This window comes from Daphnia magna, linkage group LG8 (genome assembly GCF_020631705.1).
Source record: "Daphnia magna isolate NIES linkage group LG8, ASM2063170v1.1, whole genome shotgun sequence".
NCBI lineage: Eukaryota > Metazoa > Arthropoda > Branchiopoda > Diplostraca > Daphniidae > Daphnia > Daphnia magna.
The window spans coordinates 6,949,040-6,963,385 of record NC_059189.1 but is presented as its reverse complement, the minus strand read 5'-3'; the positions used below and the strand labels follow the sequence as shown (position 1 = coordinate 6,963,385).

Genomic DNA, 14,346 nt, shown 5'->3' with positions numbered 1-14,346 from the left:
TGGACTTTTTTACATTGAGTCTTGAGTGAGTCTTGAGGAAAAAAATTAAACTAGTTTTGTCGGGTAACAAGATATGACCTTCCCTGTTTAAAAAAATTCTCCTTAATTAAATATTGATATTACACTATAGCCATTAACATAGAATATTAACGAAAGAGTTCTTTATGTAACGGAATAATTGTATTATGTACATAATGATTCCTTACATACGAAATAAATATCTATAAATAGGGCATGGTGCCATAAGACGCTATAGAAATTAGGGGCAGTGTTCGTTTATTTGTTGACCAGCATGCTGGTCAACAAATCCTATTAGAAAAAAAATTAAAAAATTAGTACCCTATAGCTTGTTATTTTGTCAGCAAAACTGTAAAATTTAATTGCTTTGCTGACATATTTGAGCCCGATTTCCCGGTCCGCGCTAGGTACCCGCCGCCGTAAGACTCAATGTAAAAAAGTCCAAAACAAGGCCCGCGTTCGGACACTTTTTGCGGGTACTGTAGAAGTAAAAAGTCATGGTGTTACCGTGTATTTACATTGAATACAAGTATATTTGATTCTGTTTACATGTAGAAGTATAAACTTATGGTATCACAGTGTATTCACATTGAATACAAGTATATTTGATCCTGTTTACATAAAGAAGTAATAACTCATGGTATCACAGTGTATTCACATTCAATACAAAAATATATATGATCCTTTTTAAATATAGAAGTATAAACTCATGGTGTCACAGTGTATTCACATTGAATTTAAGTATATTTGAAGCTGTTTACATATAGAAGTAAAAACTAATGGTATCACAGTGTATTCACATTTACTACAAGTATATTTGATTCTGTTTACAGGAAGAAGTATAAATTCATAATATAATAGTGTATTCACATTGATTACAAGTCTATTTGATCCTGTTTACATATAGAAGTAAAAACTCATAGTATCACAATTTATTCATATTCAATACAAATATATTTGATTCTGTTTACATGTAGAAGTATAAACTCATGGTAACACAGTGTATTCACATTTAATACAAGTATATTTGATCCTGTTTACATATAGAAGTAAAATCTCATGGTATCGCAGTGTATTCACATTGAATACAAGTATATTTGATTCTGTTTACATGTAGAAGTATAAACTCATAATATAACAGTGTATTCACATTGAATATACTGTATAGAAGTATTTTTGATCCTGTTTACATATAGAAGTAAGAAGTCATGGCATTACAGTGTATTCACAATGAATACAAGTATATTTGATCCTGTTTACATATAGAAGGAAAAACTCATGGTATCACAGTGTATTCACATTGAATACAAGTATATTTCATTCTGTTTACATACACAATGTATTCACATTGAATTCAATTATATTTGATCCTGTTTACATATAGAAGTAAAAAGTCATGGCATTACAGTGTATTCACATTGAATACAAGTATATTTGATTCTGTTTACATGTAGAAGTATAAACTTATGGTATCACAGTGTATTTGCATTGAATTCAAGTATATTTGATCCTGTTTACATAAAGAAGTAAAAACTCGTGGTATCACAGTGTATTCACATTAAATAAAACAATATATGTGATCCTTTTTACATATAGAAGTATAAACTCATGGTGTCACAGTGTATTCACATTGAATACAAGTATATTTGATTCTGTCTACATTTAGAAGTGTAAACTCGTAATATAACAGTGTATTCACATTGAATACAAGTATATTTGATCCTGTTTAGATAAAGAAGTAAAAACTCATGGTATCACAGTGTATTCACATTGAATACAACAATATATGGGATCATTTTTACATATAGAAGTAAAAACTCATGGCATCACAGTGTATTCACATTGAATGCAAGTATATTTAATCCTGTTTACATATAGAAGTAAAAACTAATGGTATCACAGTGTATTCACATTGAAATCAAGTATATTTAAGCTGTTTACATATAGAAGAAAAAACTCATGGTATCACAGTGTATTCACATTGAATACAAGTATATTTCATTCTGTTTACATGAAGAAGTATAAACTTATGGTATCACAGTATATTTACATTGAATAAAAATATATTTGATCCTGTTTACATAAAGAAGTAAATACTAATGGTATTACAGTGTATTCACTTTAAATAAAACAATATATGTGATCCTTTTTACATATAGAAGTATAAACTTATGGTATCACAGTGTATTCACATTGAATTCAAGTATATTTGATTCTGTTAACATGAAGAATTATAAACCCATAATGTAACAGTGTATTAACATTCAATACAAGTATATTTGATTCTGTTTACGTGTAGAATTAAAAACTCATATTATCACAGTGTATTCACATTAAATACAACATTATATGTGATCCTTATTACATATAGAAGTATAAACTAATGGTATCACAGTGTATTCACATTGAATTCAAGTAAATTTAAAGCTGTTTACATATAGAAGTAAAAACTCATGGTATCACAGTGTATTCACATTGAATACAAGTATATTTGATTCTGTTTACATTTAGAAGTATAAACTCATAATATCACAGTGTATTCACATTGAATACAAGTATATTTGATTCCGTTTACATGTAGAAGTATAAACTCCTGGTGAAACAGTGTATTCACATTGAATACAAGTATATTAGATCCTCTTTACATAAAGAGGTAAAAACTCATGGTATCACAGTGTATTCACATTGAATACAACAATGTATGTGATTCTTTTTACATATAGAAGTATAAACTAATGGTATCACAGTGTATTCACATTGAATTCAAGTAAATTTGAAGCTGTTTACATATAGAAGTAAAAACTCATTGAATCAGAGTGTATTCACGTTGAATACAAGTATATTTGATTCTGTTTACATGTAGAAGTAAAAACTCATAGTATCACAATTTATTCATATTCAATACAAATATATTTGATTCTGTTTACATGTAGAAGTATAAACTCATGGTAACACAGTGTATTCACATTTAATACAAGTATATTTGATCCTGTTTACATATAGAAGTAAAATCTCATGGTATCGCAGTGTATTCACATTGAATACAAGTATATTTGATTCTGTTTACATGTAGAAGTATAAACTCATAATATAACAGTGTATTCACATTGAATATACTGTATAGAAGTATTTTTGATCCTGTTTACATATAGAAGTAAGAAGTCATGGCATTACAGTGTATTCACAATGAATACAAGTATATTTGATCCTGTTTACATATAGAAGGAAAAACTCATGGTATCACAGTGTATTCACATTGAATACAAGTATATTTCATTCTGTTTACATACACAATGTATTCACATTGAATTCAATTATATTTGATCCTGTTTACATATAGAAGTAAAAAGTCATGGCATTACAGTGTATTCACATTGAATACAAGTATATTTGATTCTGTTTACATGTAGAAGTATAAACTTATGGTATCACAGTGTATTTGCATTGAATTCAAGTATATTTGATCCTGTTTACATAAAGAAGTAAAAACTCGTGGTATCACAGTGTATTCACATTAAATAAAACAATATATGTGATCCTTTTTACATATAGAAGTATAAACTCATGGTGTCACAGTGTATTCACATTGAATACAAGTATATTTGATTCTGTCTACATTTAGAAGTGTAAACTCGTAATATAACAGTGTATTCACATTGAATACAAGTATATTTGATCCTGTTTAGATAAAGAAGTAAAAACTCATGGTATCACAGTGTATTCACATTGAATACAACAATATATGGGATCATTTTTACATATAGAAGTAAAAACTCATGGCATCACAGTGTATTCACATTGAATGCAAGTATATTTAATCCTGTTTACATTTAGAAGTAAAAACTAATGGTATCACAGTGTATTCACATTGAAATCAAGTATATTTAAGCTGTTTACATATAGAAGAAAAAACTCATGGTATCACAGTGTATTCACATTGAATACAAGTATATTTCATTCTGTTTACATGAAGAAGTATAAACTTATGGTATCACAGTATATTTACATTGAATAAAAATATATTTGATCCTGTTTACATAAAGAAGTAAATACTAATGGTATTACAGTGTATTCACTTTAAATAAAACAATATATGTGATCCTTTTTACATATAGAAGTATAAACTTATGGTATCACAGTGTATTCACATTGAATTCAAGTATATTTGATTCTGTTAACATGAAGAATTATAAACCCATAATGTAACAGTGTATTAACATTCAATACAAGTATATTTGATTCTGTTTACGTGTAGAATTAAAAACTCATATTATCACAGTGTATTCACATTAAATACAACATTATATGTGATCCTTATTACATATAGAAGTATAAACTAATGGTATCACAGTGTATTCACATTGAATTCAAGTAAATTTAAAGCTGTTTACATATAGAAGTAAAAACTCATGGTATCACAGTGTATTCACATTGAATACAAGTATATTTGATTCTGTTTACATTTAGAAGTATAAACTCATAATATCACAGTGTATTCACATTGAATACAAGTATATTTGATTCCGTTTACATGTAGAAGTATAAACTCCTGGTGAAACAGTGTATTCACATTGAATACAAGTATATTAGATCCTCTTTACATAAAGAGGTAAAAACTCATGGTATCACAGTGTATTCACATTGAATACAACAATGTATGTGATTCTTTTTACATATAGAAGTATAAACTAATGGTATCACAGTGTATTCACATTGAATTCAAGTAAATTTGAAGCTGTTTACATATAGAAGTAAAAACTCATTGAATCAGAGTGTATTCACGTTGAATACAAGTATATTTGATTCTGTTTACATGTAGAAGTTATAATTCATGGTACCACAGTGTATTCAAATTGAATACAAGTTTATTTGATCCTGTTTACATATAGAAATAAAAACTCATGGTATCACAGTGGATTCACATTCAATACAAGTATATTTGATCCTGTTTAAATAAAGAAGTAAAAACTTATGGTATAACACTGTATTCACATTGAATACAACAATATATATGATCATTTTTACATATAGAAGTATAAAATCATGGTATTACAGTGTATTCACATTGAATTCAAGTATATTCGATTCTGTTTACATGTAGAATTATAAACTCATGGTAACACAGTGTATTCACATTGAATACAAGTATATTTGATCCTGTTTACATAGAGAAGTAAAAACTCGTGGTATCACACTGTATTCACATTGAATGCAAGTATATTTGATTCTGTTTACATATAGAAGTATAAACTCATAATATCACAGTGTATTCACATTGAATTCAAGTATATTTGATCCTGTTTACATATAGAAGTGAAAAGTCATGGAATTACAGTGTATTCACATTGAATACAAGTATATTTGATTCTGTTTACATGTAGAAGTATAAACTCATAATATAACAGTGTATTCACATTGAATACAAGTATGTTTGATCCTGTTTACATATAGAAGTATAAACTCATGATATAACAGTGTATTCACAGTGAATACAAGTATATTTGATTCTGTTTACATGTATAAGTATAAAATCATAATATAACAGTGTATTCACATTGAATACAAGTATATTTGATCCTGTTTACATATAGAAGTAAAAACTCATGGTATAACATTGTATTCACATTGAATACAAGTATATTTGATTCTGTTTACATGTAGCAATATAAACTCATAATATAAATGTGTATTCACATTGAATACAGGTATATTTGATCCTGTTTATATATAGAAGTAAAAACTGATTGTATAACAGTGTATTCACATTGAATACAAGTATTTTTTATTCTGTTTACATGTAGAAGTATAAACTCATAATATAATAGTGTATTCACATTGAATGCAAGTATAATTTATCCTGTTTACATATAGAAGTAAAAACTCATGGTATCACAGTGTATTCACATTGAATACAAGTATATTTGATCCTGTTTACATATAGAAGTAAAAACTCATGGTATCACAATGTATTCACATTGAATACAAGTATATTTGATCCTGTTTACATATAGAAGATAAAACTCATGGGTTCACAGTGTATTTACATTGAATACAGGTATATTTGATCCTGTTTACATATAGAAGTAAAAACTCATGGTATAACAGTGTATTCACATTGAATACAAGTATATTTGATCCTGTTTACATATAGAAGTATAAACTCATGGTATAACAGTGTATCCACATTGAATACAAGTATATTTGATTCTGTTTACATGTAGAAGAATAAACTCATGGTATAACAGTGTATTCACATTAAATACAAGTATATTTGATCCTGTTTACATATAGAAGTAAAAACTCATGGTATAACAGTTTATTCACATTGAATACAAATATATTTGATCCTGTTTCAATATAGAAGTAAAAACTCATGGTATAACAGTGTATTCACATTGAATACAAGTATATTTGATTCCGTTTACATGTAGAAGTATAAACTCATAATATAACAATGTATTCACATTGTATGCAAGTATATTTGATTTTGTTTACATGTAGAAGTATAAACTCATGGTATCACAGTGTATTCACCTTGAATACAAGTATATTAGATTCTGTTTACATATAGAAGTAAAAACTCATAGTGTCAGAGAGTATTCATATTGAATTCAAGTATATTTGATGCTGTTTACATATAGAAGTAAAAACTTATGGTATCACAGTGTATTCATATTGAATACAAGTATTTTTGATGTCGTTCACATGTAAAAGTATAAACTCATAATATCACAGTGTATTCAAATTAAATACAAGTATATTTGATTCATTTTACATATAGAAGTAAAAACTCATGGTATCACATTGTATTCACATTAAATTCAAGTATATTTGAAGCTGTTTTCACATAGAAGTAAAAACATATGGTTTCACAGTGTATTCACATTGAATACAAGTATATTTGATCCTGTTTACATACAGAAGTAAAAAATCATAGTATTACAGTGTATTCACATTGAATACAAGTATATTTGATCCTGTTTACATATACAAGTATAAATTCATGGTATCGCAGTGTATTCACATTGAATACAAGTATATTTGATCCTGTTTACATATAGAAGTAGAAACTCATGGTATCACAGTGTATTCACATTGAATACAAGTATATTTGATTCTGTTTACATGTAGAAGTATATACTCATAATATCACAGTGTATTCACATTAAATACAAGTATATTTGATCCTGTTTACATATAGAAGTAAAAACTCATGGTATCACAGTGTATTCACATTGAATACAAGTATATTTGATCCTGTTACATATGGAAGTAAATACTTATGGTATCACAGTGTATTCACATTGAATACAAGTATATTTGATCCTGTTTACATGTAGAAGTATAAACTCATAATATCACAGTGTATTCACATTGAATACAAGTATATTTGATTCTGTTTACATATAGAAGAAAAACTCATGGTATCACAGTGTATTCACAATAAATACAAGTATATTTGATCCTTTTTACATGTAGAAGTAAAAAATCTTCATATCACAGTGTATTCACATTGAATACAAGTATATTTGATTCTGTTTACATGTAGAAGTATAAACTCACAATATCACTGTGTATTCACATTAAATACAAGTATATTTGATTCTGCTTACATGTAAAAGAATAAACTCATAATATAACAAAGTATTCACATTGAATACAAGTATATTTTATTCTGTTTACATGTAGAAGTAAAAACTCTTGGTATGACAGTGTATTCCCATAGAATACAAGTATATTAAATCCTGTTTACAAATAGAAGTAAAAAGTCATGGTATCACAGTGTATTCACATTGAATACAAGTATATTTGATTTTGTTTACATGTAGAAGTATAAACTCCTAATATAACAGTGGATTCACATTGAATACAAGTATATTTGATTCTGTTTACATGTAGAAGTATAAATTCATGGTATCACAGTGTATTCACATTGAATACAAGTATGTTTTATCCTGATAACATGTATAAGTAAAAACTCATGGTATCACAGTTTATTCACATTGAATACAAGTATATTTGATTCTGTTTACATGTAGAAGTATAAACTCATAATATCACAGTGTCTTCACATTGAATACAACTATATTTGATTCTCTTTACACGTAGAAGTATAAACTCAAAATATAACAGTGTATTCACATTGAATACAAGTATATTTGATCCTGTTTACATATAGAAGTAAAAACTCATGGTATCACAGTGTATTCACATTGAATACAAGTATATTTGATCCTGTTACATATGGAAGTAAATACTTATGGTATCACAGTGTATTCACATTGAATACAAGTATATTTGATCCTGTTTACATGTAGAAGTATAAACTCATAATATCACAGTGTATTCACATTGAATACAAGTATATTTGATTCTGTTTACATATAGAAGAAAAACTCATGGTATCACAGTGTGTTCACAATGAATACAAGTATATTTGATCCTTTTTACATGTAGAAGTAAAAACTCTTCATATCACAGTGTATTCACATTGAATACAAGTATATTTGATTCTGTTTACATGTAGAAGTATAAACTCACAATATCACTGTGTATTCACATTAAATACAAGTATATTTGATTCTGCTTACATGTAAAAGAATAAACTCATAATATAACAAAGTATTCACATTGAATACAAGTATATTTTATTCTGTTTACATGTAGAAGTAAAAACTCTTGGTATGACAGTGTATTCACATAGAATACAAGTATATTAAATCCTGTTAACAAATAGAAGTAAAAAGTCATGGTATCACAGTGTATTCACATTGAATACAAGTATATTTGATTTTGTTTACATGTAGAAGTATAAACTCCTAATATAACAGTTGATTCACATTGAATACAAGTATATTTGATTCTGTTTACATGTAGAAGTATAAATTCATGGTATCACAGTGTATTCACATTGAATACAAGTATGTTTTATCCTGTTTACATATAGAAGTAAAAAGTCATGGTATCACAGTGTATTCGAGTTGAATACAAGTATATTTGATTTTGTTTACGTATAGAAGTATAAACTCATAATACCACAGTTGTATGTACATTGAATACCAGTATATTTGAACTTGTTTACATATAGAAGTAAAAACTCATGGTATCACAGTGTATTCACATTGAATACTAGTATATTTGATTCTGTTTACATGTAGAAATATAAACTCATAACATAACAGTGTATTCACATTGAATACAAGTATATTTGATCCTGTTTACAAATAGAAGAAAAAACTTCTGGTATCACAGTGTATTCACATTGAATACAAGTATATTTGATCCTGTTTATATATAGAAGTAAAAACTCATGGTATCACAGTGTATTCACATTGAATACAAGTATTTTTGATTCTGTTAACATGTAGAAGTATAAACTCATAATATGACAGTGTATTCAAATTGAATACAAGTATATTTGATTCTGTTTACATGTAGAAGTATAAACTCATGGCATCACTTTGTATTCACATTGAATTCTTGTATATTTGATCATGTTTACATATAGAATTAAAAACTCATGGTATCACAGTGTATTCACATTGAATACAAGCAGACTTTCCTCTCCGATCAATTTTTTTATCTTGATTGGCGATTCGATCATTAGAGATTGATGGGATCGGTTGATCCCATCAATCTCTGTTTGATCGGATCGCCGATCAAATTTTTCCGATCTTTTTTTCCGATCATTTCCGGGCGACATCTAGTGTGCATCATTCACACTGATTCATGATGCAGTGTTTTTTTTAAGAATAGAGAAAACAGTAAAATTTTTGTTAACCTGTAACTTTTTTATGTTTTAGTACAATATAGTTCAGAAATGTGGTACAAATCAATTTATTTACATGTCGTGGATTTAGTTTACTTTATTTCAAATATAAAATTGAGTTAGAATACTGCTTGATGATTACCATTCGTTAAATACAGAAGAATTTATTTTTAAAAACAACAACATCTCGAAATGTTGGTCAGTTAATTTTAAGCGCTTGGGTGAGTAAATTAGTCCACCCTGGCTGAAGAGCCTCTCAACTGCTGCGGAAGATGGAAGTGTTACGTTATAACGCCTGGAAAAATTCATATAATATTTTATTATTTGACAATATTCTACATTACTCATTTTACTTTATACTATCTTCTGACTAGATACTTCATTATTTTTTTACTAGATACTGTATTACTCATTTGACTATATACTATTTGACTAGACACTACATTACTCATTTGATTAGCAACTATTTTATCCATTTGACTAGATACTATATTACATATTTGACTAGATTCTAGATACGTTATTACATATTTGACTACATACCATATTACTCATTTGACTAGGTATTATATTACTTATTTGACTGGATACTATATTACTTTTTTGACTAGATCTATATTACTTATTTAACCAGATACCATATTACCCATTTGACTAAATACCAAATTACTTATTTGACTATATTACTATTATTTAACTTTTCTATACCAATGAATATAATACTGGGAACTTACTTGTAAATTACTGACATTGTGGGGTAATCCTCCAACTGTTCCAAATTATTGCAAAATTTTAAATATTTTTCCACTTCATCCTCTGTTTGTTGTTTATTTCATTTTTTTTTTGGATGAGAAGAAGTCCTTTTTTGCTCGTTTGGGTGGACTAGGGTCGGAACGAGACGACGATGTCCCATCGCTGCTTTCCTCTGAGCTATAAAACACCTTTCGAATGATAATTACTTTTGCATTCCATTTATATTTAACTATAATGACTATATAACTATGATGACTATATCTAACTTGAATGACTTACGAATCTGACATCTCCATAACGCCCTGTAAACGTTGATATTCACACTTGAGCAACGATTTGGCACGCCTAATATCATCCTCGCTTTCCAGCCACGACAGCTTGAACATGGGATTGGAAATTGTAGCCAATCGCAACTCGTTATCAGAGAACATTTTCTCAAACCTGAGAAAATAAGCATAGTTATTACAATGGACTTCAATAAAACAGTAAACAGAATACCGAAAGTGGATGGCATCCAACAGGCTGGTGATAAGGGGCTGACAATAAATAATTGAGGCAACATCTTTCAGAAGCTTCAAATTATTTTTTAAAACTGAAATAGTGGGCAATAAAAAACCCATTCCCGCATTTTTTTCAGCTTGAAGGATGTCAAGCGCTTCTGCTACAGATTTCATAACTTTAACAAATTCTTTGAGATACTGTTCTTCATTTGGAGTAATACGATTTATGCCAAATTCTTCAAATAATTTTTTCATCCCACGGTTTTTTTTTCTAAGAAATCGAACAAAACTGCAGATGGCAGAGTATTTCGAATTCCAACGGGTGTCGTTTTTTAAAACCAGGAGTCTACCAAAGTGACGAAAAATAGTGTTTGAATTCAACAAGCTTGAATTTTGCTTGTTCCAAATTTTTTGAAGTTTTTCCATGGCACTCATTCGTAATTGCTGGAACGTAAAATCTTGATTTTTTTGGACGTCAACTTTGGAAACGATGCTTAAAAGGTGGCAAGCGCAGCGCCGGTGAACTGGCAAGGTAACAGTCTCGGGCAAAAGGGCACTTTCAAAAAAGTGTTACAGCATCTTCACTACAGGATCGTCCAGGATTTCTCCTATTTCAAAGTAGAGCATCTCCTCGACGTCAGATTCAATACCAAGATATGCGTCTTCTTCTTCTTGCATCATAGAATCGTAGTCTAGGAGTGATGAAGTAGCACCTTTTTATCTGAAGCACTTAATGAAATTAGATCCATTATCGGTTGTTGCACCGCGTAACTTGTCCTTAACTTGGAATTCCTCATGCACGGATTCTATAATTTTGCATAAGACGTCAAATGTATGGCGACCAACAATACGCCGAGTTGCAAGGCATGCACTTTTTCTCTTCAAGCTGTCATTGCTAAACCAGTGTATTGTTTCCCCGAGGTAAGACCTCCTCCTACACGTCCACGCATCAACAGTTGTAGCTGAATCTGTGCAACGCGACAATGCAGCTTCCAGTTGGAGTTTCCTCTCTTCATATTTTGTTTCTAACATGTTTGTGAAGAAGGTTCTTCCACGCAATTGCAAATGTGGTGCTAAACTTGAAACCAGTGTTTTAAGTTTAAATGTTTGTCGCCTTATCGACAACATGCATAGGCAAAACGTCCACGATCAGAAAATTCTATAAGAAAAATTCAACTACTGAAAAATGTTTTGTTTGTAATTAAATGTATTTATTACCATAACCCAATTATCTAAGTGTGTTTGAGAGGAAATACGCTGGACAGATGGTCTAGTAGTTATATGATGAGTATCGGAACTTTCTTTCAATGTGTCCACAGCTTTTCTCCATTTTTCTTTATGACCAAGCGAATTGTTGGGATCATGAGACTAAAGATTATGTTTTCAATTATTTACGTGAACTTAAATATAAAAATTACTACCTACCAAATAGTGTCTTTTGGCGTTAAATCTAGTATCGTTGAAGACTATCAGTGGTTTTTGAGTGCCGTCCTTCTTAAACTTCATTTTACATCCTTCAAATAAGCACCTGTACATCCGGGCTTTTTTGCCTTCTGCGTCTCCCAACAGTTCGAAGAATTCACTTGGCAGCTCAAGTTTTTTCTCATTAGAACTATAAATGTTACAAATCATAGAAAAAGTGTTATGTGGATCTAATATAAAGTAAATGACGACAGTACCGTGAAAAAAATAACTTTATTCTACGCTAAGTACAACAGACCATTGTTTACAATTGTCCTACCTATTATTTCCAGAAATGCTCTCGTTAGGGTCCACATTTTCTAGGGAGCCACAGTCTGACATCCTAAAGATATTCAGTAAACGTAGTTAGACTAGAAAGGACAATGAGTCTTGCAGCAATAATACTTGTGCGATTCAAGGAACAGTGGCCAATACCACAGCTGTTAAGGAAGCACAAGTGCACAACCTACAATGATTATGATTTAAAAAGAAGGCCAATGTCAAAGATAACTCATGGTAGCTAAAGCAAATACTTTTATCAAAGCTTGATGGAAATGAAAAGTCCCACTGCACTGTCTTTCAGTAAACGTAGTTAGACTAGAAAAGACAATGAGTCTTGCAGCAATAATACTTGTGCGATTCAAGGAACAGTTGCCAAGACCACAGCTGTTAAAGAAGCACAAGTGCACAACCTACAATGGTTATGATTTAAAAAGAAGGCCAATGTCAAAGATAACTCATGGTAGCTAAAGCAAATACCTTTATCAAAGCTTGATGGAAATGAAAAGTCCCACTGCACTGTCTTTCAGTAAACGTAGTTAGACTAGAAAGGACAATGAGTTTTGCAGAGACAATAATTGTGCGATTAAAGGAACACTTGCCAAGACCACAGCTGTAAAGGAAGCTCAACCTACAATGATAATGATTTAAAAAGTAAGCTCATGGATATGATAAAGACTGACGCGTGACGGCTGAGTCCTGTCGGTCAGTGTTATTCACAGTAAATGAGTGTAAAGTAACTTTACCATGGCAAAAGAATCTATTAGTTTTACCATGTCTAAAAATTCTACCGTTAGATGGCGAAAAATTTGATCGGAAAATTGATCGCCGATCGGATCATTTTTTTTTTATCGCCGATCCGATCGTTGATCCAATCGTTTGAGATTTTATCATGATCGGGATTGCGATCAATTTTTGAGCGCGATCGCGGTAAGGCTGAATACAAGTATATTTGATCCTGTTTACCTATAGAAGTAAAAACTCATGGTATCACAGTGTATTCACATTGAATACAAGTATATTTGATTTTGTTTACATGTAAAAGTATAAACTCATAACATCACAGTGTATTCACATTGAATACAAGAATACTTTATTCTGTTTACACGTAGAAGTATAAACTCATTGTATCACAGTGTATTCACGTTGAAAACAAGTATATTTGATCCTGGTAACATGTAGAAGTAAAAACTCATGGTATCACAGTGTATTCATATTGAATACAAGTATATTTCATTCTGTTTACATGTAGAAATATAAACTCATAATATAACAGTGTATTCACATTGAATACAAGTATATTTGATCCTGTTTACATATAGAAGTAAAAAGTCATGATATCACAGTGTATTCGAGTTGAATACAAGTATATTTGATTCTGTTTACATGTAGAAGTAGAAACTCATTGTATCACAGTGTATTCACATTGAACACAAGTACATTTGATCCTGTTTACATATAGAAAAAAACTCTCTCAGTATCAAAGTATATTCACAACGAATGCAAATATATTTGATTATGTTTACATTTAGAAGTATAAACTCATGGTATCACAGTGTATTCACA

At 29.6% G+C, this 14,346-nt stretch overlaps 1 protein-coding gene across 1 annotated transcript; it reads right to left on the bottom strand.

The window, feature by feature from the left end:
- Positions 1-10,644: 10,644 nt before the first annotated feature.
- On the bottom strand, positions 10,645-12,918 carry LOC116923328 (the record flags this gene model as incomplete). The annotated part of the gene is made up of 6 exons (XM_045177971.1): positions 12,782-12,918; positions 12,508-12,652; positions 12,259-12,408; positions 11,492-11,498; positions 10,820-11,012; positions 10,645-10,717 (listed from the first exon to the last, which is right to left on the bottom strand). Coding segments are annotated over exons 1-6 (630 nt in total), but the record flags the coding sequence as incomplete, so codon positions are not given.
- Positions 12,919-14,346: the final 1,428 nt, after the last annotated feature.